The following is a 24,562-nucleotide window of genomic DNA, read 5'->3' on the forward strand; positions in this document are numbered from 1 at the left end:
GTCTTACCACCTCTCCAGTCACTGGTGGTAAAGGATTGTGGCCCTGAGAAGAGAAGGGCACAGGGAGAAGTGATGGGGAGTTTCTGTGGTTCTGCTGCTCAAACTGGCAGCCCGAGAGCTGACTTGGGAGGCAGATGAAGTTCATACCAGTGGGTTTGGTGTTAGACCAAAAAAAAAAAAAAAGTAGCTGAGACTATAGAATGGGCACATCTGACCTGAAAGCATATTCCAGACACTTATTTGCAACACAGAATTAATAAACAATTTTGAGATCTCCGAGGGACCCAGATGGGGGGAGCCTTGTTGAAGAGCTTCCAGCTCTCTGACTCATTGCTCTGGACCTCTGGACCCCATGACTCACTCCTCTCTGACTTTGTTTTTTTTTATGGGGAGAGGGTGGGAAATAGCAAAATATGCTCCCATCTTATTGAAAAGTTAGACTGGAACCAAGAACTATGTACTGGGGGAAGGGCAGGGGAATGTGAGAAGGATTTTCCTATTTTATATGACCCCCAAGAGGCTTGGGCTAGGAATGAGCAATAGCATCCTTCTCTGATTGCAGACAGAGAGCTTAAGAGGCAGTGAACTTCATGGTTATTTCTTACCCTTGCCTCAACTCTGCAAGAAATTATATATATATATAAATAGATATATATATATATATATATATATATTTAGCCCATATTTATTCCTAGTTACTATAGGATTTAATTTTTTAAAATTATCTTTTAAAATCCAAAATCCTTTTTTTTCTTGGGTGGGAAAGGGTGTTAAGGAAAGTGAAAGAATCTTTTAGGAACTAGGACAGGGAGCAGAATAAACACACTTCTTGGGAGAAGTACTCTCCCAAGTAGTTATAAAAAATATATCTCTACTTATGCTGGTTGTTGGTTGGAAATACTTGAGTGTTTGCAGTGGAAGTGTGTGCAAGCATGTGTGCATAGAGGGGTGGATTATAAGATTTGCCCAGCATGAACTTCAGCATTTCCAGCTGTGTAACCTAAGCAAGTTGGGAAGATGTACAGATTTAATTACCACATAAATCTATTAGCTCTGAGTTTCCTGGCATTTGCTTTGCTGATGATGTAACCTGAATGTTATTCACTTAGTGGGTTTTAAAAACCTGTCCAATTTTTTTTTTTTTTTTTAATGCTTACAATGAGTAATTTCTGGTGTGAGACTCCAAATGGTGATATTTGCTGTTATGGTGCATCTCTCCACTGTTTTCAAACACTAGTTTCAGGTTACTCTTCACATCCTCCCTCAAGTGAAGTCATTTCAGTGCAGGTAATGACTACACAGTAAATAAGCCTATAATGGAATAAAACAATTGAGCAACTATTTTTCTGTGACTTGGTTTTGATTTTTAAACTGTAGAAGGTAAACACCTAGAAATCTGAGGTTTCCAGTGTTTCTCCTTGGCAGGTAAATTAGCCAGGAGAGTGCAAATCTTTCTCCTGTGTGATCAGCCTTTTTCAGCTCTCTCAGTTCTCATCTATGGCTGTACCTAAGACTTTTTACCTGCCATCAGGAAGCTCTTCCTGCTGCTCATCACACCGAGAGGGAGCATCTCTGTGTCCTGTTTAAGACTTAGCAGTTAGATGTGGCTGCAGCTGCATGCTCAGTACTGTGGTCTGTCCGTGGGGTCTCTCAGCAAATCAGATTTCAGCCATTTCAGGTATGATTGTATTACTTTATCAAATATTCACTGCCAAATGTAGTTGGTTTTCTCTCACCCACATTAACACATGCCAAAGGGAAGCTCCCTCCTACATCAAACTATATAGGGTGCAACCTTCTGCTCTTCCACTGTTTCTTCCTGTGGTCTTGTCTCTCTTTCAGCCCCCATCTTTGGAATCAATCTTACGGAAAACCACGGCATTGCTGCCAAGCTGTCCTTCATTTCTTGTGCTCAGATTTGTGCCTAGTAACAATGTTGTTATCAAGGCACTTCATGCCAGCAGAGGAGCTCTTCTTGTCCCTGCAGGGCAGATGTGAGTGAATTGAAGAGGTGAGGCTACCAGGGACTTGCACTGGTAGCTCTTCCCAAAGCTGAAAAAGATGGGTACTATTCAGTACAAGCCAGGAGCTTGGAGAAAAGCAAGTGGTGGCCAGCTTCCCTGCCTTAAACATAAAGGATTATTAGAAAGGGAAGATGGACCTGAAAATCATCATGTTTGAATCTCTGAAAATTAACTGGTTCCCGAGTGCCAGTGAGTACTGAGAAAAGTAATTTTTGTTGTTGGAAGCTTTGACACACTGATACCTCCAGTCTCTCACCAATCAACTAGCAACAGGGAAATCAACAGCACCATCAGCAACATACCTGTGAAGAAAATACATGCCTTAAAGGAGCTTTTTAAGTTGTGCCTCGGAGTTCAGCATGCAGAAATTTACAGGCTTCTCTGCTGCATTGTCATCCTTGGTAGGCTTCTATGTGCAGTCTTCCATAAGCAGCATCTCTAGGCATGGTTCTTCATTAGCTAGAATGGGCAGGTCTCTGCTCCAAGCCCATCTGATTAGATGCTGCACATGCAAACCCAGGCAGAGGTGATACCAAGGTGCATGATGCTGTTTACAGCTCTTGCCATGCAATTAAGCTGGGAGCTCAACTCCTGAAGGCTGCTGACTGGCACGTATGTGCCATCTTTAATAACTGGCACCTTGCCTGAATGCTCCAGAATCTGATGCCTTTAGTTAGTAGCTGGGACTCCTACTCAGACCTTCTCAGCTACCATATAAGCAGCTGCCAGATGTCTGTGAAATGTGTGCTTCATTCCTTGAAGAGGAGATGGTATCTCCGTGCAGCCAGGCTTTTTGATCTGTTTGATGCTATTAACTAGATATGCTGCAATCTTTTGTGAAACTTTGTGTTTTATTTCCTATGCAACTTGGATATGCAAACCACAAAAGAGCTGCTTAAGAAAGTGTTCCTTTTTCTCCCTGTTATCTTTATGTTAGAGGAGATGTTGGGTGTGGAGGGGGAAAATTCATGCCTGTGGTGCATGTTTCCTTCCCCATGGTTAGCAGCTGGTTTGTGCTCTCCCCTCTCTTCCCCCTTTCCTCATTTTCTCCAGGAGCACTGCCTTGTACATTACATGTACTTAGAGTTCTTCGATACAGAAATGAGTCCTTGCTTCCCACCCCCCATTATTGCTGCTCAAGCCTTGCAAGAGATGAGTATCAGGCAGCTTTGTACCAAGAGGTAGATGATAGGCTTCATTTTTATCCCATCTGTGCCTTGTTGAGTAGAACAGCTTCACTTGTGGAGGGAGGATTTATCCCTCAGGGATGGTTAAACCATGGGATGAGCCAGGAAGAAGCCACTGACTCCTAGAAGAGGAGTATCTTGAATTTGTGTATGGTTCTCACTCTAGCATGTTGCATAGAGGCTGGTTTGCCCTGGGCTGCTTGGAGAGCAGGGCTTGCTTTGCAGTGTGCTGAGATGCTGCTGCTGCAGCATCCCTCTGGGGTGGCTCTGCTGGGAAGGGTGGGTTCTGTTGCTACAGCTGGTGTGTGGGACTTGAAGCTGATGCAGTGCGTTTTCTAGGCTTGACAACGCCTTGTCACTTGTTTAATAATTTAAATATAATTATGAAATGTCATTTGGGGCCCTTGACTTCTCTTACTTTTTTTTAATTTTTTTTTTTTGAGTTCTTTTCTTAGAAAGAAAATTTTTTAACACAACTGTTATATGTTTAGTCATGTTAATGTCATGGCTGTGGCATGTAGTGCCACACTGTCCAGCTTCAGGTCATCTGGTGAAGTCAGCAGTGCCATGCACCTAGCAAAACCTGAGTCTCATTTGATCAGACAGGAAAATAAAAGCATTGTCCCTTGGGCAAAGCTAGAGAAAAAGGCTTTTGTCTGGCAGGAACAGGCAGATGCTGTGGAGAGCTGCAGCCCAGCTGGTCTGCAGCCAAATGCTACTTTCGAAGAGCTATCCAAATCTGCTGTGCATCCAGGTATAAGAGCTCTCCTCTGTTTGTTTACTGTGAGGTGATGTCTGTAGGTGTTCTGTGTCCACCAAAAGCACCCAAGTTATAGGTGGGAGCAAATGTTCAGCCAGCTTGGTGGTGAAACCCTGTGGGACTGCAACTTACTTTCTCTCTGTCAACAGGAGCACATCTGATGTGTTTCTCTTTTCAGGTATTCTGGGGGAAGGGGAAGTGGAAGTGGAAGATAAGGTTACATCTGTACATCCTGAATCCATGACTTTTTACAGAGGCTGGCATCCCAGCTGAACACATCTCTGCTATGTAAAGAGAATAGTTTAATAGTTCAGGCAGACTCCTTGTACCAACACATGTCTGCAACCAGTGCTGTGGCTGCCAGTGCAGGTGTGAGGATAGCAAGAAGCTGGCAACCTCTGTCTAGAGAGGTATTAAAAACAAAAATAATAAAAAAAGAAGAAAAAAAGGCTCATTTTAATGCAAGTGCTGGTTTAAATCTTTTTCTCTATTTAATTATTTATTTGTTTTATTACAGGTAAGCTCTCAGGGTGAAAGATGCCAATGAGGCAAAAGCCACAAACAATTTTTTTCTTTTTCAGTAGGCAGGTTCTCAGGGTAAAGTTCTCAGTTATCCTCCCTAAATTGCCTTTTTCTATTCCTGAGTGCAGGGGGGTGGTTGCTGCTGTCTCAGAATTGAGTGTTACTCTGTGGCTTTCCAGCTCTGAAAGTGGCTGGTGACTGAGTGACTGACTGCCAGGATGCGTGTGGGAACAGAGGGGGGGTGTGGGGAGAAGAAGGAGGAAAGTTGGCAATGGGAGAATGTGCTTTGAAATGACAGAGGGAGCAGCTTAGGTGTAGGTGGAAGTTCTGAGGCCCAGCTGCCCCCGGATGGTTCCTGCTGTAGCTGGTGCTCAGGTGCCTTTTCTTTAATTCTCTAGGAAAGTGGAGCTGTTTTCCATGAGACAATTGTTTTCTTAAGTTAAGCTTTCAGTGCAGAAAAGATGTGTGTAACATGTAATTCAAGTGGCGGTGGCTTTTGTAATCATTGTGTGGGGAAAAGTCCAGATCCCTAAAATTGTCTGTTCCCTGAATTCAGTAGCTGCACAGTCTGACCTTGTGGCAATTGTTTGAGGCTTCTCTGTTGACTTGAATTCCAATTACTATCACAGACTTGTAAAAATAAGATTAAAATTTTAATAAAACTGGAGAATAATTTTTAAAATTTAGCATTTATTTGCTATTGAACAATTCTGTTGTAAATGCAAATTCTTTTCTTTCTCATAGCTTGTCTCTTTGCAGCTGAGTGTAAAAAGCAGAAAGCACAAATATTGATGACCATTTTGAACATCCTTCCTCACCCTAAGGTCCACTTGCTCTCTGGTTTTGGGAAGCTGGATGTTTCTTTCCTCTTTGCTTTTCCTATTGTGGTTTTAGGAAAATTCCCCATTCAGAAGGAAAAAAAAATCAAAACACAAAAAGTCCCCAAAACCCCCAAGAAAACAACAACCAAAAAACCAAACAATCACAGAAAAAAAAGAAAAAACAACTACTATATCAAACAGTAATCAACTGGAAGAAGTAAAAAAAGAAAAAATAATTATTTTGTTCCAGATCAAAGCATTAATGCAAATATTGAAGCAGCCCTATTTTAGCATCTCCTAGTCATCAATCAGAGTAATGCATGCAAAAATTAGAAAGAGGAAATGTTCTAGGCAGATATAGGAAAACGTGCAAACAAATATAATTAGTTCTCACCGTTAGCCTGAATGAAAAGAAGTGTGGAGACAGTGGGGAAAAAATTGTACCTAAGAAAGGCATTGCTTTTTTATAGGTTCATCCTATAAAACATGTTTGAGAAGCATTTCTGTCCCATGTATATAATCTGAGATCTGCCCACCCTGTTTTACTGAGTGTCTTTCTTGATGCAGCAGGGTGTTCAACTGATCTTTAGCATCCTTATTATTTCTTTGCATAGTGGGGAACTGTAGTTTATACTTTTATCCTTGCAGATGTTGGGAGACTGCCCTGGATTTGAAGTCCTAGCAAGTCCTCAGGTATCAAAATCAAAATAAGCAAGGCTTTCTAAGGTGGTCATGACCCTTTTGCTGAGTCATCTAAGAGTTTGTTTAGTCATGTTATCGTTTACAGTAAGTAAATACGAGGCTAAAAATCTGCCTTACTTTAGCTAGAGGCAGCTAAAGGCTTTACTTTAGCTAGATTGCCATCCCAGCATAGCAACTGTGGTCCTCTGTTTATTGCCTTATTTATGTAAATATTTTATTTTTCTCAGTGTCAGTCAGAATTGACTGAAGGCTTATTAATTTTGAAAGAAGGCACAGTTAGCACTTGTGAGCATCTTGGAAGAGGTGCTCAAACTTCCAGGGGACTTTGTGAGAGGTGGCTGTGCTCAGTGCTTTCCAGCATCAGGCTTCAAGGCCACAGGTGCTGCTGGAGCTGGGAAATGTGTGTTCTTGGGGGTGTGAGCACACCACTTCCCTCGGAGTTTTACACAATATTGACTTGTTTCATTCCTAGTTTAGCTTACAGGAAGCCAAATCTTGAATTTCAGTGTCTGTTTCTGCAGGAGAGAGCAAGATGAAGAGCCAAGATCAATATTGCTTGTAAAAACAGAGCAAATCAAACAGTCTGAGACTTTTGTGGGATCCTACCCCAGTCAACAAAGACTCCTATATGAAAAAGGCAGATAATTCCTGATTGTTCAGGAGAGCTTGTTACAATTCATTATACAAATATTTTTGTACAAAACCAGAATTATTTGTGTGGATGAGATGAGCAAGAATGGTTTCTTGCACTGCAGCTTCTTAGTCGGTCAAAGATGTAGTCTTTTGACAGTGGAAATAAAACCAAGAGGTGCAGAATTTTTGGCTATTGGTGAGACTTGCACTGGAGTCTCAAGGAAGTAAATTGCAGGGTTTGGTTTGTGTGCCTTTTGAATAGGAAACAAGCAAAGTTATCCTACTGTATAGAGCCATTATATATGTTGGTAGTGTAACAGATAAAGCAGTAATTAGTACTGGTTGTCAGGAGCTTGAGCTCGGGGGCCCAGAAGCTCCATAGGGTCTTTAGTCCTAGGTGGAATGTGCCTTGTAAAATGGATACATAAATCATCCAGGAAAGCTATTTTATAGCAAGTGTGTTAATTGTCTAGCTATGGGACGTGCATGGACTTGTTTTCCTAGGACGTGCTATATTGTTCAGTGCAGTTAAAATAGTCTTATGTGGTGTCAGAGACTGTGTCTGAGTGTGTTTCCTTTTTCTTCTTTGCTTCAGTGAACTTAACCCAATCCTGTTGATAAATCCTGCAGGATCTTTCATGCTGTCTACGTGAAATGTGCTTTCCCATTTTTAGTGGTGTGCTGGAGTATCTTTGCTGGAGGGTCACAAATAAAAGCTACCCTGCTTTTATTTCCCATTTTCATGGCAAGCTAATGACAGACTCTTCTGTTGTAGTGTACTTCTCTGAAGGGACTTTTGTTCTAGTTGCAGATCTTTTCAGCTTGTAGTAGTGGCTGGAGGAGGAAGTCATTACACAGGGCTGGTAGATCCTGCTGCTGACAGGCACGGATGCCTGGTGCAGATACTGGAATTGTTCTGATCGATGTTCTCATGGTTGGCATGACAGACAGGCAAGGAGATAAACTTTTTCTTCCCTTTTTATCTTCACAGCACTTCACAGAGTTCCTGGATGAGTTTTCACCTGATGTTCTAGGCCAGCTCTTGAATGATCCCTTCTTGTCTGAGAAAAATGAAATAATGGAGGTGGAGCTATCTCCAGCATCCCCAGCACCTCTCATCCAAGCAGAACACAGTTACTCCCTCTGTGGAGACTCTCGACCCCAGTCTCCTTTGACCCACATCTCCACAGAAGACAACTTTAATGAAGGTACTATACACCAAGCTCTTATCCATTTGTTGTGGTGATGCAGTAGTGAAATGTTTCTGGTGGGGTGATGGTGCACTTAAGGGGGGCACATGAATGTTATTTGCTAATTGCAGTGAAATCACAGAAGTGATTTTTTTTAAGTCTGTGGGCATTGTGAATAAAGAAACTTGTCCATAGATGGGGAAATCGTGCTCAGGAGATGTTACTGACTTTTCACTGTAAACATTTTGAATTAGAAGCGCCCAGGATAAAGAAAAGGGAGAAAGGCAAAAATACACTTGTTTCTGTGTGTCTGATTCTGTGGTTGTTATAGGTAAGTGCAGTCTGATAAATCAAGTGAGGACTGCCATGAAGTCTGGGTACTGCAGGACATGACATGTAAGGAAAGGGTGAGGTGGCTTTTGTTTGGTTTTCTGGAGAAAAGACAGAGGGGAGATCTTGTGGCTGTCTGATGAAAGGGTGCAGAGCAGACAAAGCTGTACTCCTCTGAAATGCACAGTGATAGCACAAGAGGTTGCAGGGTGCAAGAAAGAAAATTCTGGTTAGGTATTAGGAAAATAATTTTCACCATGAGAGTGGGTCAGGTATTTGAACAGTAGTCCAGAGAGGCTGTGAAGTTTTCATTTGTGGAGATGTTCATGGCCCCAAACAACCTGATCTGAATTGGCCAAACTCTGAGTGGGCAAGATGGTCTCCAGAGGCCTCTGAAAACTACGTGTTCTGGGCTTATTAAAAACAAACCCCAAAATATTTAAAAATACATTTATTTTTCATTACTGAGTATCTGAAGCTTTCTGGAGTATTTTTTCAAAGTGAAAATCAGATGATCTTATTCAGGTTTCTAAATGCACATGTAGGAATGTAACTTTTTTTAAAAAAAAAAAAGGCAAGGAAAAAAATAATGCCCATCAAGAAGTCACTGGTAATCTCATAAAGACATAATTGCAGTTCTGTAGGTTTTGTGGTTGTGGGAAATGTCGATGCATAGAAAATTATAAAAGCCAACAATATTTTTAGGAGTTATCTTTAATTCAGAAGTTGTAAACATCTGGAGGGGAAAAAAGGGAAATGGCGGTATGATGGGAGAAAGGATCCAACCTGTTTGCTGAGGGTGTGGAGGAAGAGGTCCATGTGTGCCAGCATGATCTCCTGCTGCTGGGAAACTGAACGTGGTTTTAAGGAGTGGCAGGGGCTGAGAAACAAGGTTTTTTGAGAGACTTATATAATGAGAACATATGAACAATTTACATTCTCCAAATAACCACCCCACTGGGCTTCTTGGTGAGCTCTTAGAGGTGTGTTTTCATGCTATTTTTTTTTTTTCTTCCATGATGAGTCTTTGTGATTCTTCAGGATCTTGCCCTGCAGGACTGGGAGTAGGAACACGCTGGCAAGGAGGCTCATGTGACACTTGCATGTGTACACACGTGTTCTGGACATCCCCTCCCAGGCTAGCTGAAGGGCAGGCAAAGACAGGGGAAGTGAGAGGAAGGGGAAACCTCAGGATTTTCTAGAGCCAGGCCCCATGGCCCAGATAAATAGATAATATGTCCTCGGGCACATTATCTATCTGGGCATATCATAGTGCTTGGGCACATCATTGTCACACCAGCAGTTACTCTGTGAAGTATGACCTGGAGCTGCAAACTTCTTCCAGCAAAGGCAGTTTTTCAGGTGCCATGTGCTAATGAATATTGAGATGCAAGCTGGCTCCCAGTGATGCTTCTTACTTGTTTTGTGTTAATTGTGTAATGTTAATTTGGCTCCTCAGGTGCCATTTCTGTACCAGGAGCAGGCAGGAGGCTGCTGAGCCCTGCGCCTGCCTGGACCGTCCAAGTGAGTTGTGCACCATGGGCAGAGAGAGGTCACCTCAGAGCATGGGGGACAGTGGGTCTGGTGTGCTGAAGGGAAAAATGCATCTGCTGCCTGTAAAAATAGCCTTAAAATCTGACGTTGGCTTCCATGGCAACAGGACTCTTGTAGGTGGTGGGGAGGCGGGAATGACGACTGTGGATGTATGACCCCTCCTGGGTCTGCCACTAGGCTGACCCCACATCATGTTGCTCGACTGCCTGCCTGCCTTTCTGCCCTTCTCCTTTGATCCATGCCAGCCTGCTGGAGGAGGGAATTGGATTTTGGGAGTTGTCTCCATCTGGTTCAGTGACATTGAACATCTGCACTGGGAACCCTGGACATTCACAAGCGTGGGGTCCCAGAGTCCCAGAGTGTCAGGAGGTTGAGAAAAAGGCCCATCTTGTCTGGCAAATGATCTTCAACACAGGTTTAAGCCATTCAGTATCTATTTCCATCTTTTGTTCTTTTCCCGTACTGAGCCTCTGACAACATTACTGAAAATGTTATTTAATGCTTCCTTTCAGCCATTACAGTGGGGTGAATGATTGCTCTGACTCCAGAGCCATTGTTGCAGGAGAACAATTAACTTCTGCAATGAGCCATTCTTGTTGGCTACTACCTGGCCATTACTGCAATTTCTGCAATTGCTGAATTGACCTATTCATGTAATTGTAAATCTTGTATAAAGTTGTTGTTTTGGGGGGGTTTTGGGAGGGCTTTTTGGGTTTTTTTGTTTTTTGTTTTTTTTTTAAAGTGCTACATTCCAGAAGTCTCAAACCTGGCATTTTTATAAGCCTGGGTTTAATTCTTCCAAATCCTGTTAGCCTCAAGTTAAGAATACTTATACGTGTCCATAAGCTCAAAATCCCAGCACTGGTTTTCTCTAGTTATTTGCTCTTCTGACTTCACTGTATTGAGGCTGTTTCTCCAGCTTTGAGCAAAAGAACTCTTCTGAATACTCACAGCTTCTTGCTAGTGTGGGGTCTCTGAAGGTGTAAGAGAGTAACTATTTTAAAGCAGATGTGTGCAAGACTTCTGGCATTTAGTTTTTGGGTTTTCCCCTCAGAGAATCTATTCTTTTGTTTAATTTTGCATGAAAGTTTTAAGACTAAAGATACTAGAGAGAGATTTATAGGCCTGACTTGTAAACCTGGGGAGGGAGCCAGGCTCTACTATGAAAAAGGTGGCTGTGTCCCAGGTACCAATGAGCCCCATCAGTTGTCCTGCTCTCTCTCTCACAGCAGGCTTCTGTTTTCTAGTTGTTAGCCCTGGGGATTTTGAGACAACTGTGAGTAGCTGTGGAGAAGCACAGTGGGTAACTGTGAAGTGGAAAACACTTTTTAGGAAGAAATGAAAGAAGCTGAGAATTGGGTTTATGGATAAGGGAGAACTCTTGCTGTGTGTCAGCACCTTTTGGGGCACAGGTGTGCCCCAAACACACTTCTGACAGTTGTAAGCCATTAGCAAAAAAAAAAACCCTTTTATTTTCTGTTAGAGTTTGTACATGTCTGTCTTCATTTTTCCAGTCTCTGCAGATTTTTGCAAAGGGAGAGCTGTGGGTCAGACATCCAGGAGCAAGACAAGACCCAAATTACAGCAGAGGCTATGGTTAGTCTCCTGAGTGACTTGAGATGGGAGTGTAGGGTCCTTCTCTGCCCTCCGATGCTTCATCTGGTCAGCTGTAGGAACAAGGTTAGTTGGTAGCTGTAGGAACAGCTGTTAGGATAGTGGCTGCCCCTTGTTGTTGGTGTGTGAGATACAGGTGAGAACTAAGTACAAGTGATGCTAAGGGGCTGGTGTGCAGCAGGAATGTAGAGGCAGATCTGTGTGGGGCTCTTCATCCTCTGGGCTCAGCTCAAGTGGTGGGGTGGTTCCCTGTGGGTATCTGGGTTTTCCGTGCATTTTTTACTTTGTGAGCCTGGCAGGGCAGAGGCAGTAGACAGCTGTCTAGTAATTTGTATGATTTCTCTCCTCAAATTGTGGGCAGGTGGCTGGGCACATTCCTTTCCCTCTCCCCTGAGGGCTCTGCTTTTGAGATTAGTCTTGGTCCCCACCTGCCCCTCCTGTTCTTGCTTTCCTGCTGAGGAATGCTTTGAAGTTACTCTTGGATTTGAAGTGGCTTGTCTTGGCTGAAGGTTTGACAGTGATTGCAGAAATGGTATGTTTCTATTTTATGCTTGGCTGTGTCAACACTGAGGCCAACCCAAGAATATATCTTACATATATTGTTATAGGGGTTTTTATTGCTGAGGTTATTTTGTCCTGTAATGTGTTTTTAAAACTGAAGTTGTCTTTTTAAACTTTGACTCCATCTCCCTCCATGTTTTGAAAAAGTCAGAACCCCAAAAATAAGAAACTCAAGCCAAAGAAACAAAACCTCAAAATCACTGTATATTGTTTTCACTTCTCCAGTGCAAATAGCCTTTCAGCAGTAAATTCAGCCCTCATCTTATGCTTTGCACAGGAAAATGGTTGATTATGTATGGAGCCTGCAGGCAGCAATCAGTGTCATATGCTGTCTCTTACTGAAGAGGAACCTGTGGGCTTGAGGTTTAGGGTGGTCTTCATATATTTTATATCTGTATAGGTATACATTATATGTAAATATAAATAGTTTATATAAAAATCACATATATCATATTTTAATATATGTTGTTAGCTTATATACATATATATATCTCCTATTTTTATAGGCTATATATGTGTTCATTGTCCTGCTTTTTTTTTTTTTTGACCAAATATTGAATCAGTGAAATGTGAACAATGAAAATGGTACCTCTTCTGCCCTGACTGTAAAGGCAGTGGAACTGGACAAAGAAATTCACTTGTGTTTTTAAAAGATGCTGTCAAAGCAATACTGGTAATTTTTGCAAGCACATTCCAAAGCAACTTTTTTCCTGTGTGGGTTTTTTCTTTTGTTTTTTTGGGGTTTTTTTTTGTGTGTGTGCTTATTTAAGCAGTGGTGAGGAAGCCATTTGGTGGTGATAGAATGTATTTGAGTGATTTTTGTGTGGAAGGGTAGCTCTTAGTCCTTGTCAGCATCTGTAGTTTTAAAGGATGAGAAGACTTTTGACCTTTTCTATGTTCAAGGTCTAAAAATTCAGTAGGTCACTCCAATTCAAACCAGTACCTTCAACTTGGGCAGCATTATCTGAAAAACATCATTTTTGATTTAGAGGTGGGCTTTTTGTAATTACTTAAGCTTAGCATTAATTATTGACAATATTATTTGCAGTCAGACCTTCTTTAGCTTCCAGTTCCATGTATGAGATCTCTTTATGATCTTTTTCCTTGCTGGAATCTGCTCTCAGAAACCTCTTTCCCCAAGTGTTTGTAGGCTCTGACTAAATTCCCTCTTGATTTCTGCTTGGATACACTATAAATGAACTGCCCTTGTTTGGTGTTTCCCTTTATGGGATATCTTCTGGACATTGAGTTAGTCTTGCAGTTCCTTTTTAAACAAAGGGACATTTGCAATTCTTCTCCAAAACTCTGTGTAAAGCAACCACAGGAGCTCCTTTTGCAGAAATAGTTTCCCTAATGATGAGTATTAAGGGAGTGTTCCTCCCACTTCCAGTCCTGCTGTTTCTGAAACCCGTGATCCTGTTCTCTTTTGGCTCTGGTGTTGCACTGGGATTTGATGCTCACTTGGTGATGTGCTGTGAGCACCAAGCTCTTTTAATGTGGGTCAAAGCCTGATTGCTGCCATAATACAGCCAGGCCTTCCCAACATGCATGTGAGTTGTGGAAAAAAGAACTCAGAAGGGTGAGAGAGAACTGTCTTATTTGAACACAGTACTTCTGTAAAAATTGAAATGAAAAATCATAATCTTAGAGGACATTTAATAGTATCGAGTTTTCAGGCTGTAAATCCAAGCTACCACCTCAGTCTGTTCCTCACTCCCATATACACAGAGTGCTATAAAAATATAATTTCTCTCTCCCTATGCAAAATAATTAAAACATCAAGGTATGTATCCTAGCTGACAGCTATGCTGGTGTAAAGTCTAAGGCTGAAGGAAGGCTGAAACACAACCTGAAACCCCATGACGTCTCCTGGCTGGTTTTATGCGACAAAATTATTCTGACTGAAAACCGTGAAATTCTTCACTGGAAAGACAGTGTTGACCCAGGCTGGTTAGGTGGGGGAGGATAAATGTGTCCTTGTTTCTACCTTAGTATCTTTGACAGTGATTCAAATAATCTATGGGGTTTAGATGGACTCAGTGCTTCTCAAAGCAGGGATGCAGGTGTCACTGGTGACCCTTCTTTGGGAGAAGCGCTGCTTCTGCTGTGCCTTGTGATTTCTGTGTATCCCTGCTGCTTATCTTTGCTGATTTATTTAATTTTCTCTTCCAGGCACTTTAGAAGGACCCCAATGTCTGGTAGTCAAACAGTATCCTCTTTGTTGAGGCTGTTTCGAGGGCTTCGGTTTCATTATTTGTGGTGGGAGTGTGTGTATGCTGGGAGGGGGAAATGCCATCTGGAAAATCTGAAACAGAAACTGTTTGTCGATGAATGTGGGCTCTCACCTCATGGAGGAGAAGGGGGGGGGGGTGGTGGCAGTGCTGTTGGAGTTGAGCATTTCAGGCATGACAAACGGGACTTGTGTCTGCCAGAGGGTGTTACGTGAACCCAGAGCTGGGCACCGGCGACGGTGCGAGCCCAGGGGGAAGACAAAGAAGTAGTTATTCATTCAGAAAGGTCCAACTTGCCTTTGGGAGCCTGGGAAAGCTCAGGCTGCAGAGCTGGGAAGGCTGAACTTCCCTGCATGTCCAACAGCATGCCCAGAATCCATGCATCAGCAGAGGTCCTTTTTGGGGTTTGTGGTGGAGTGTTTCTGCCAACAGAGAGCTAGTGGCCATTTGCCCCATCTTCCAGGACGTGTTTTCCCCTCTCAGTTACCCAGCTCTGAGTTTGCAGCAGTGTTTCTGTGGGGTAGAGTTACTGAACACTCCTTGTGTGAACGATCCCGCTGCTACCTGTACGGTGACCTCAGAGCTAGGATCCAGGCAAAGGCTGACTGAAGGCTTGTCCAAAGTACAGCTTTGTAAAGATGGACCCTTGGTGCACGTTTAAGCACCATCTGAGTCCAAGTGTCTTATTAGCATGTGATGAGCTGAGTCTGAGACTGCCTCCTGTAGTACATGGCACATCTCTGCAGAAACCATGTGGGCTGTGCATCCAAGCCCTGTTGTTCACTACAGCATCACAGGATCTGGCATGGATCAAAGGGCATCACTTGAAACCTTTTTGCTCTAATCTGTGACACAGCTGAAGAGGAGGAATATTTAAATACACTTGGCTGTAGAACCTGCCAGTTCACCCTCTCAAAGGATGTCTCTGCTGATACCTGTTCAAGGCACTTTCACTGGTAGTCTGTTGTGGTATCCTTAAGTTTCCCATTTTTTTTCTTTCTCTAGCTGTTTTATCTCTTCTTGGACAGTGAAATTTGAGGAGGCAAGGACTTCCTATTCATTCTGCTAATACATATGAGGGTATCCCTGGATACCCTCAGGCTTTATTTGCAGACTTGTTTCCAATGACTTGCAGCACATGTATCTTTTTTTTTTTTTTCTGTGTGATTAAGATCTGTCGTGGTGGTAATGGTGGTATGGGGTGTTTTTATTTCCCTTCAAGATTTGGTTCAGTGGTGGTACCCCTCATGTGGGTTTGTTTACCCAGTGGTGCCATCTTTGCCATCTTCCTTTTTACTTCATGGGAGAAAAAGGTGGAATTCATGGGTTTTTTTCTCTGAATACTTGCATTCTCTCTACTTGGGAGGGGTGAGGGAGAAACACAGAGTGCATCTCTAATTTAATTTATTTAAAAATACACAGTAACTCACTGATGTAACTTGGTTTTCCATGCAAAAGGTGTCTCTGTTAAACACTTTAATGAGTGAAGGCAGCAAGGGAGATATTTTTAGCCAGTTTGTAAGCTCTGTTTCTCTGTACATCTGTCACAGAGGGTGAAATTTAGTGCTGGAGAAGATTTACTTTTTCTCAGGAGAGGAGCTGGCCTGTTGGACAAGATTGAAGAATTAGTTGGGGTAGAAATAATTAAAAAAGGGAAAGCAAAACTTACTGGGAACTCTAATATTAAAAAACCCTGTACAGATGAGGAATACTTTTTGGTGGTTTTTTTTACTATTCCTATCCTGCCTTCCAATAATATGTGGAACAAGAGAAGCAAAAACTTTCCATTCTTCAGAGAAATATGAGAATCCTGGAAAGCTGCATGGGCTGTTGTTTAGAGACTATATTTATTTCTTTTAACACATCTCTCTATTAATGATTCTATATATAAATACAGATTTAATAATTAAAAAAAAAAAAACACACAGAAGTAGTGTATGTATTAATTCTGCCATTAATTCTTCTTTATTGTGTGTGTCTCATGTATTCCTGATCACACATACTGGTTACTGCTACAGAGTAGAGGAGCACTGAAATCTGTTTCTGTTGAAAAGCATCATCAGAATATATGTGGTGAGCAGCACAGAGACTGAGGGCTGACTTGTGTGTGTTGTGTGCCCAAAGTCAGCTATTTGTGCATAACTCAGTCTTCTTAATGGACTTTAAAGATGTTTGACTTGCAGAAGTGGCCACACCTAGAAACTCAATCCATAATGTGTTTTGATAAAGTATAACAACAGTGTTAAATCATCTGAAAAATCTGATTCCAGTTGCCTACAGTTGGCCATTTTAAATTACTAGATATTGTTTGGCCTTAATCTGTCTGTGGCCATGACTCACATGATTTTTCAGGACTACTGGAGAAATTAGTTCATGTTGGTGAAGCTTCTTGATTGTATCCTAGGAGGGACTTAATACACAACTCTGTGAGAACAGAATTTGAATTGCAAAAGGTAGAGGAGAGGTTAGGCTGTGCATGAGACAATGAAACCAACAAAGCATGATACAGCTTCTCAGTTAGGGGATCTCTATACATTCTGCATGTTGGGTAAGGCACAGGTTATGCTGGGAAATTATTAAAACATTGCTCATTTTAGGTGTATGTAACATGCAAAAGTACACAGAATTAAACCTTCATAGGTATTTCTTAATACCGGGGTGCTTTGCAGCATTAATGGTCAGTTAACGTAGTCTCCATGTTTACACAGATATATAAAGGGCAAGTGCCAGGATCCCACTCTTTTCAGTTATGTCCAAGGGTGGGACAACGGACAGTGGTACAAGCTTGAGCATAGGAGGTTCCATATAAATATAAGGAAAAACGTTTTCACTGGAAGGGTGACAGAGCACAGGAACAGGCTGCCCACAGAGGTCGTGGAGTCTCCTGATCTGGAGTCTTTCACAACCCACCTGGACATGTTCTTGTGTGACCTCCTCTATGTGACCCTGCTCTGGCAGGGGGGGTTGGACTAGATGATCCTTTGAGGTCCCTTCCAACTTCTGTCTTTCAGTGGTTTCTGTGAGTTTAACATTGCAGGTGTGTCACACATAGAAGTGTTAAGCTGGGATTTTGCTCACTACTGTGTAGGCTCCTTACATGACATATTTCATATGCCCAAATGGCTAGCATTTATGGACTTAGGGTAGGTGAAGGGGAATGCTTCTCATCTCATCATTGCATGATAAGAGCTCTGAAGTTCAATAGGAAGCTTCAGCAAGGATGAAGCAGCTGGTATCATTTGTTCAACTGCCAAGATTTTGAAGCCTGAGAAGAGACATCAACCAAAGTGAGCATTTTTAGGATACGGAGTTTCCCAGCCATTTGAATAGCTGATTCTCTTGTTTGGGCTTTATTCTCTTTATATCTGCATATATCTCTTTATATTGCAGCATATTTTGTCTTACCTTAGCAATGCAATGTTGCCCTTTTCATACCCACCTAGAATATCATAATCAATACATTCTTCTCATGCTTTTGTTTTGGACTCTGCCTCAATAGTTCACATGTATCTCCTGGATTGTGTCAAATACAAGTACAAATACTTCAATTTTTTTACATCAGTTGTATACTCTTTCCATAGCATGTCTTGCATGGTTTGGAGAAGACACTTCTGCTCTAGTGAGTGTTTGAGCCAGCAACCATTGCCCTTTCATTTCAGTATTTCTCACAAAGCTTCTTGCGTGTTCTCATTATTCCATAAAACCTCTCCTGGTTCTTCATACCCCTCCATAAGAAAAACCATTGACTTGGAGAGTTTGCCATGCCTCTCAATATGACCAGCATTCTGTAGCCTGCTCAGTTTCCCCCCTATTTGCCTAAACTTGTCTGATTTTGTGCATCATTCTCATTGGTACAAGGTCTGCCATTTTGTTCATCTAGTACAGGGCTTGGCAGAGTAGACTGAAGTATTTAGGGACTATTACAAGAATAAACTAAGAATGATTTTCAGATAATGTCAACCTGCTGTGTTTAGGAAGAGGAGAAAGGACAGTGAGAAATGTCTTTGCTGCTCTTTTAGAAGAGATATCATTGGTGGCCTTGGAAGCTGAAATGTGTCAAAAGATAGTAACTTGTTGCACAATATGGATCATAGAATTATAGACTGGTTTGAGTTGGAAGGGGCCTTAAAAAACATCTAGTTCCAACCTCCCTTCCATGGGCTGGGATACCTCCCACTAGACCAGGTTGCTCCAAGCCCCATCCAACTTGGCCTTGAACACTTCCAGGGATGGGGCAGCCACAGTTTCTTTGGGTGACCTGCTCCAGTGTCTCACCACCCTCAAAGTAAGGAATTAGTTCATGATAGTGAATGCCTAGAAGGTGCTTGGAAAAAGCAAGGGGAGGACAGTATAAAGGTGGGATTTGACTGAAGTGTTCTTTCATTCCTTCTTTCACGGGGGTTTTCATCTGGAATGACAGCTGTCACCATGCATCGTAAAAGGCAATGCCAAGAAAATTAGATATATTTCTTGAAAGTGTTAAACAGAGTGTTACTGCTGTTTAAAACCATCCATAACTCTACAGACTGGTTAGACTGGCTATAAAGCATAACTCAAATCAGTTTGTGCGGGTCTAAGTGGTGATGGCAGGGTTGTCAGGTTAATCAGCAAAGTCAGGTTCCAGAGGAGTAAAATGACTGTCTGAAGGTCAGCATATCTTGCTGCCTTACAGCGGCTGAATCCTTGTGATGAGTTTGGGGATTAGAGGTGATAAACATCACAAAGTGTTGCCTTAAAGGACATGCCCTGCTTCCCTGGGAAGCCACAGCTAGATTTCTCGTCTACTTGCATGATGATACAAATCTCAGAAAGTTCAGGGCATATTACTTGGTTCACTGATTGCCCTCATTTTTATGTTGCCTTCCCTCCCAAAGGGAGTCTAAAGTATATTATGGATGGTAGAGCTGTCACCGTGTATCTTGACCCAGAGGTTCAAGAGGCAGCAGGCAGAGAGAAGCTGTGCACAACATGATGTGGGAGAGATTTTGGCAGAAGTTATCAAAACAAGCATTTGAAAGTTGCGTTTGCCAAGAGATTCTGGATTTCCAGGCAAAGGCAACACTTTAAAGCTCTTATCTGAATGATCCACACACAGCTAGCTAGATTGAATTCACAATTGCACTGAATATTTCATTGCAATCAGCAGGGAGGGAGCTGCACTCCTGTGCTTGTGAGTAGAGAGGCTCAGGGAAGGTTGGAAGAGAGCAATGTCCTCTCTTCTAAGTTAATAGACCTCTTTTTTTTCATAAATATTTCTGTTGTTATATTTCTGCATTTGAGAGTGAGCCCTCCAGAAACTTAAATACCATGCTTAGCCCTTGCTGTACAGTTGCTTCTTTTGGCAGAGCTGGGCTCACTGTTCTTGAGCTTCTGATTACAGGATATGTATTTTTCATTTTTAATTCCTTGGTGTGTCTTTACTTAAATTACCTCCTTCCTTGCCAGCAGTGGAGGCTATGTCCCACCACAAAGTAATTGCTAGCACTGGAGATGTTCATCTCCCTTCTTCACCCGCTCAGCTTGTGCCCAGTGCCTGTGTGCTGGGTGCCTGGGTGGTTTTAATAGCAAGGGCAAGGAGCAGCACTGGGGCCCTAAGCTTCCTCTTGCTTTTGTTACCTGTTTGCAGCTGAACTCTGTTGACATCTCACCAACTTGCTACCTTCAGACGTGTAAGGGTCTTGTGTCAGCCTTGCAGACTGCTGGTGGCCAAGCCACAGCCCTGTGGCTGCCTCTCACCGCGCTGATAAAGCATGGGGTTAATTCAGAGCTCTATAGCTGTTTACTATAGCCACGCTGCGTACGTGCTGGCTCTCTGCTTTAAGTCAAATACGCAGCAAATTCTCTGTATGAAGGCAGGAGAAAGCTTTTAAAGGAAGATCAGCACTCTTTTATGTTTATTTGGCCTCAGATTCCAGCTGCTTGATTTATGAAGTTGTGTCAGAGTACTGTGTTGTATGCTGTTCAGATGCAGTGCAGCTGGTGTTGGGTACTCTCCTGTGAGAGAAAAGAACTTATGACTGAATTGTTATAATAGGGGTGGGTAATTATTTTTTAAGGCAGAATTACAACTGCCAAAATGCATTTGATTTTTTTTTTTCATTATTTTTAAGTGGGGTTTTAAATAGTCTCGTGGCATTATTTTAAATACTGCATCCTCCCAAGTTCTCAAGCCTCCATCACATGTTAGACCTGACAGAATAAGCTAAACAAGCTGCCACATGAATGGAAATGGGGAGCTAACAACTTATCATGCCAATCTGTTTCCAATTCTTGACAGTGCAAGTCAAACTTTTCAGCTTTGTCCAGTGAAAAGTTTCATGACTTTCTACTGATAGTGGGCTTGCAGTGGGTGGAACTGGGGGACACTTCTGCCAGCTCATTCTGCACATTTCATTGCTGCCATTCAAAATCCACATCCTATGCTGTGACTTCCAGAGTCTCTGGGAAGGACATCAGCATGTTCATCATAGCACTTGGTGCTCCTATAAAATCAAAGCCTTAATCCTCTTTTAAATCTTACAAAACGAATCCTTGAGGTAAAAATTTGTAAGTTGTGAGTGTGAAAAATCCTTTGTTCTTAAAAGTATGATATCAGCTCTGGGTATTTGATGATTGCAAGCAGTAGAAGGAGCTGAAGTCTGTCTAACATTCTTTCTACAAGGAGGAATAAAACAGTCAGTGGGCATTAGCGTTTGTAGGGCATGGCTCCCTGGCTGCTTTACTCAGTGGCTTGTTTGGTCGTGTTCTGCCGTGTTTTAGCAGCTTTCAGCAATGTACAGTGATTAGTGCTCTGTGTCTTTCCTCGCTGCTCCTCTCTGTATCCTGGGGCTAGGATTAGGTTACAGCCCTGAAATGGCACGGCTGTCTGCATTGACTGAGAGCTGAATAGCAAGGGTAGAGTTTTGTTGATGGATTGAAATGCCTTCTGTGTTTGTTTGCCTTCTCCGGAGGAGGGATGACATTATTTTCATTTGTAGTGTTTCTGTCTCCGACCTAAACATGTGGTGTCCAATTTCCTTCCCTGGCAGGTGACCTGGAAAATGAGGAATGGTGTCTGGGTACAGAGCTGACTGCAGCAGCAATAAAGACTGAGCCAGTGTTGTGTGAGACATCAGGCCTGGCTCCCTCAGTGAGTCTCACTGTGACAGCCACATCACTGGAGGGAGAACAAGCTGAGCTACAGACGGATGCCCTGGTACATGCAGATTTTCTGTTCTCCTCTCTGTCCAATTAGCTACAGATTTCCTAAGATTTCACACCACTGTTCTCTCCTTGTAACTCACCAGAGTCTCCTGCCAGTGGAGGAGGAAGCATGACTGTTCTCAGTCCCCAGGGCACAATGTCACTCCAGGCTGGGTGGAGTTAGTATATGCTGAGAATAAATGCTTCCCCTTGGATGGGGATCCGAAATAGGTGAAACAGAAATTAATCTATGAGAAAATGAAGAAAATGAAATATAAATTTTCCATAATCCTCTTCCAGTCTGAGGTGCTGTCCCTCGTACACAGTCCTGCTGTAGCTTGGGATGCTGTAATTTGGCAAGAGCATATTGGGACTAGCTGGTGTCTCACTACTGTTGCACAGATTAGTTACACAGGATATTGAGAGAGATTTTGGCTGCAATGAGCATACTGATGTGCAAGGCTGACTTCCTCAAGCCTGGGACTGTAGCAGATAGGCAGACTCTGAGCAACAGTTTGTCAGCCTGGTGCCTCTGCCATGTCAACATGGCAGGCCAGATGTCTTCCAGACTTCAGTCAGCTATGACTCTCTCTTTTCCTCCTCCTCCTCCTTGGGTCTGAACAGTGTGGTGCTGGGTGTGTGGTGCTGGGTGATGGGCACTTTGCTCTTGCCCCCAGATGACAACTGAGTATTGAACTCTCCTCCACTTCCAGGGATGGTTCTGTCTCTGCTCAGAGAGGCTGTGCGGTCCGGCAAATCCTAGCATTAGCTCTGTTGCTAAGAGAAGTAATTTGAGTGGGCTGCACACTAGCTTTCAGTCTGAAATGTCATCTCTGAGGCATAATCCTTTATTTAGCTAAATATAGTAGTAAGAAAAGCCACAGTGGGAGTAGTTAGGGCAGTATTTTCTGTAGCCTGGTTTAGAAAACCGTGTGAAACAGTTAAAGCTTTGCCTGTAGCAGGGCAGGAGGAGAGGGAACATCTCCATTTATGGAGAAGTCATCCTTGCATCCATCTCTTTAAGACTTTTAAGATGTATGCTTTGGGTTTTCATGATGTTACTTTGTCTTTTCTAGATGAAACCGCTGAGCCAGAAAGTTCTTCCAGAGATTAAACTGGAGCCCCACGAAGTGGATCAGTTCCTCAACCTCTCTTCTAAGGAAGGTCTGTTAATTACCAACCCCAAATGCAGGGGAAGACAACCATAATGGACACTTTACCCTATGATTAAATATTTGGATTCCTTGTTCACCATGTTAATCTATTTAGGCTGAAGCTGTTGCCTTCTAGGGATTTAACTCAGGCTGTTGAGGATCCAGCCTCTTTGACCCAGTTATGTGCTTGTTTTTTTTTTCCATTGCTCATCACAAAGAAAATGAATCCTTCTTATCTGTATAAAATAATGTAAATGATTTTACAGTTGCAGGAGGGAGATTGAATTCTTAAATACAGGATTATTTAGGCTGGAAGTGAAATCAATTGGAAAGGACTTAACTAAGTTATAGAAAACATGAAGAGCATAAGTGGAAACTTTACCATTTTAACTTCTGACACAAAAACAAGGATATGAGTTTATATGAAATTTAAAGTTAGGTGGATCTCTTTGTATTAGTTTTAGCATATTAGTTTTAATAGTTTTTAAGAATGACCAGGACTACTTTCACCGATCTATAAATTAGGAAGGAGAATGATCCCTGCCCTGAAAGTTAAACAGTTTTGTGACATGTAATCTGCCAACTCAAGGAAAGTTTGCAAGAGTCAAATATTTTGGCTGAAATTGGAGCAGATAACTGCACCTCAATTAGGAATACTTGATATTGTGTTAGTGAAGTCATTTATGTAGGTGGTTAGAATTGCACTAGGGATAAAAGCAAGTGATGCAGCAGGTGGAAAAAGGGAAGCTACTTCTCAACACAGGGTATAGATTCCACTCCTCAGATTGTGAGCTTAAGGGCCTTGCTCTTTTTTCTTCTGGCAACTACTAGAGTTAAGATGCTAGATGAAAAGAGGTCATGGGTTTTTTTGGTACTATTTTTCTACCTTCCTCCCCCACCACCCATTTGATCTTTTTAACTCAAATTTGCAAAGTACAACAGAAGTAGAAGGTGGCAAATCAGCCCCGTGTCTTTCTACTCACAATTTCCATTGCTGCAAATCTATCTCAGAGAAAAAAACGACTTGTTTATGGCTGTTCTGAACATCTGTTAAATTGTCCATGTAATATGAGAGTAGGTGAAACATTGTCCTGTTTCTCTTGGTCCAGACCCATTTGTTCACAAGCATCACTTCACTATCCACATCCACCCAAGGTTCCTTTGGCTGCAAAGGCTATTTGGCCCAGTAGAGGTTATCTTATGGCCCTGGATAGTACAGTGTGAGAGAGGTTCCTGTGCTTTTCCTGGTCAATCAGTACATTAAAGCTTTTGCTGTTGCTAGGTTGTCAGTTCTTCCAGCTGGAGGACCAAATGAAGCCCTTAAGGGGCAGATTATTTCTCTCCTCCCTATTCACATAACACCTTGGATGTGATCCCTTCTCTTGAAAAATACTGGTGGTTTGTTTCATCTGCAGCAACATTAGGAAAGGCTGTTAGTTTTGGAGAGAAGGTGCAGTGAGAAAGTCTCAGAGCCCCTCTGTACTTGTACTGGACACTTACACTTAAACCTCAAAGAAGAGGCTGAAATGTAGGTAGAAATAATTGGAGCATATGTGCAGAACTTTGTTTTTTCTCTTGAACCTAAAGATAGCTGCTGCTCTTCATTCCTCCTTTGGAGACCTGCGTGCTCTGAAAATCTTTTTAAGTTGCCACTTTTGCTTGACTGATTTTTAGCAGGCAGACCTAGTCTTGGAAATGGGGGAGGGTAGTGATGGTGGTGGCTTCAATGGAACTTTAAACGAGCACCTCAAAACCTCGTGTTGTATTTCTCTATTGCCATTTAGTAGTGGATCCCCTGCATTTGCCTCCAACCCCTCCCAGCAGCCATGGCAGTGACTCTGAGGGAGGGCAGAGCCCAGCTCGATCGCTCCCTCCTTCCAGCCCAATCCAGCTGCAGGCCTCATCCAAGGTGACATCACGTACAGCTTCAGCACTCTCCAATTCCCCTCTCCTGACTGCACCACATGTAAGTTGGGCTGGCTTTTCCCAGCATCTATCTACCTGTCTTTCTTTTTTTTCCTTTTCTTTTTTTTTTTTTTTTTTTTTTTTTTTTAATTACAGGTTTTGCCATGGATTTGCTAAGACTGTTATTCTTCA

At 42.4% G+C, this 24,562-nt stretch overlaps 1 protein-coding gene across 3 annotated transcripts in view; it reads left to right on the plus strand.

The window, feature by feature from the left end:
- Window positions 1-24,562, plus strand: part of CREB3L2 (cAMP responsive element binding protein 3 like 2) — an 81,027-nt gene that overhangs the window by 35,336 nt on the left and 21,129 nt on the right. For 2 of the 3 annotated variants that reach the window (XR_003987722.1, XM_030453620.1), the window contains exons 2-5: window positions 7,641-7,857; window positions 21,158-21,324; window positions 22,388-22,475; window positions 24,250-24,431. Coding sequence is in view for 2 of the 3 variants with exons in the window: in XM_030453620.1 (XP_030309480.1) it covers window positions 7,641-7,857; window positions 21,158-21,324; window positions 22,388-22,475; window positions 24,250-24,431 (654 nt within the window). In the remaining variant the exon portion in view is untranslated. The remainder of the gene's footprint in view (window positions 1-7,640; window positions 7,858-21,157; window positions 21,325-22,387; window positions 22,476-24,249; window positions 24,432-24,562) is intronic. The other variant, XM_030453631.1, reaches the window with a different exon arrangement.

The sequence above is a fragment of the Calypte anna genome, chromosome 1 (genome assembly GCF_003957555.1).
Source record: "Calypte anna isolate BGI_N300 chromosome 1, bCalAnn1_v1.p, whole genome shotgun sequence".
Classification (NCBI taxonomy): Eukaryota; Metazoa; Chordata; class Aves; order Apodiformes; family Trochilidae; genus Calypte; species Calypte anna.